This window comes from Camelina sativa, unplaced genomic scaffold (assembly GCF_000633955.1).
Source record: "Camelina sativa cultivar DH55 unplaced genomic scaffold, Cs unpScaffold09695, whole genome shotgun sequence".
NCBI classification, from domain to species: domain Eukaryota; kingdom Viridiplantae; phylum Streptophyta; class Magnoliopsida; order Brassicales; family Brassicaceae; genus Camelina; species Camelina sativa.
The window spans coordinates 1-402 of record NW_010930753.1 but is presented as its reverse complement, the minus strand read 5'-3'; the positions used below and the strand labels follow the sequence as shown (position 1 = coordinate 402).

General features: G+C 48.3%; 1 protein-coding gene across 1 annotated transcript; it reads left to right on the top strand.

The window, feature by feature from the left end:
* Nucleotides 1-3: 3 nt before the first annotated feature.
* LOC109131957 (dipeptidyl peptidase 9-like) lies at nt 4-399 on the top strand (the record flags this gene model as incomplete). The annotated part of the gene is made up of 1 exon (XM_019243120.1): nt 4-399. A coding segment is annotated over one exon (396 nt), but the record flags the coding sequence as incomplete, so codon positions are not given.
* Nucleotides 400-402: the final 3 nt, after the last annotated feature.

Below are 402 nucleotides of genomic sequence, written 5' to 3'. Positions count from 1 at the left end.
GTGTACGGTTGGAGTTACGGTGGTTACCTCTCAGCTACACTCTTGACTAGATACCCTGAGATCTTCAACTGCGCTGTCTCGGGTGCTCCTGTTACATCTTGGGATGGCTATGACTCATTCTACACAGAAAAGTACATGGGACTTCCCTCAGAGGAGGAGGAGGGATACCTGAAAAGCGCGGTAATGCATCATGTGGAGAACCTGGCTGATAAGCAGAAGCTGATGTTAGTACACGGGATGATCGATGAGAATGTGCATTTCAGACACACTGCTAGGCTTGTGAACGCGCTTGTTGAAGCTGGTAAGCGCTATGAGTTGTTGATATTTCCTGATGAACGGCATATGCCTCGGAGGGGAAAGGACCGGGTATATATGGAACAGAGGATTTGGGAGTTTATAGAG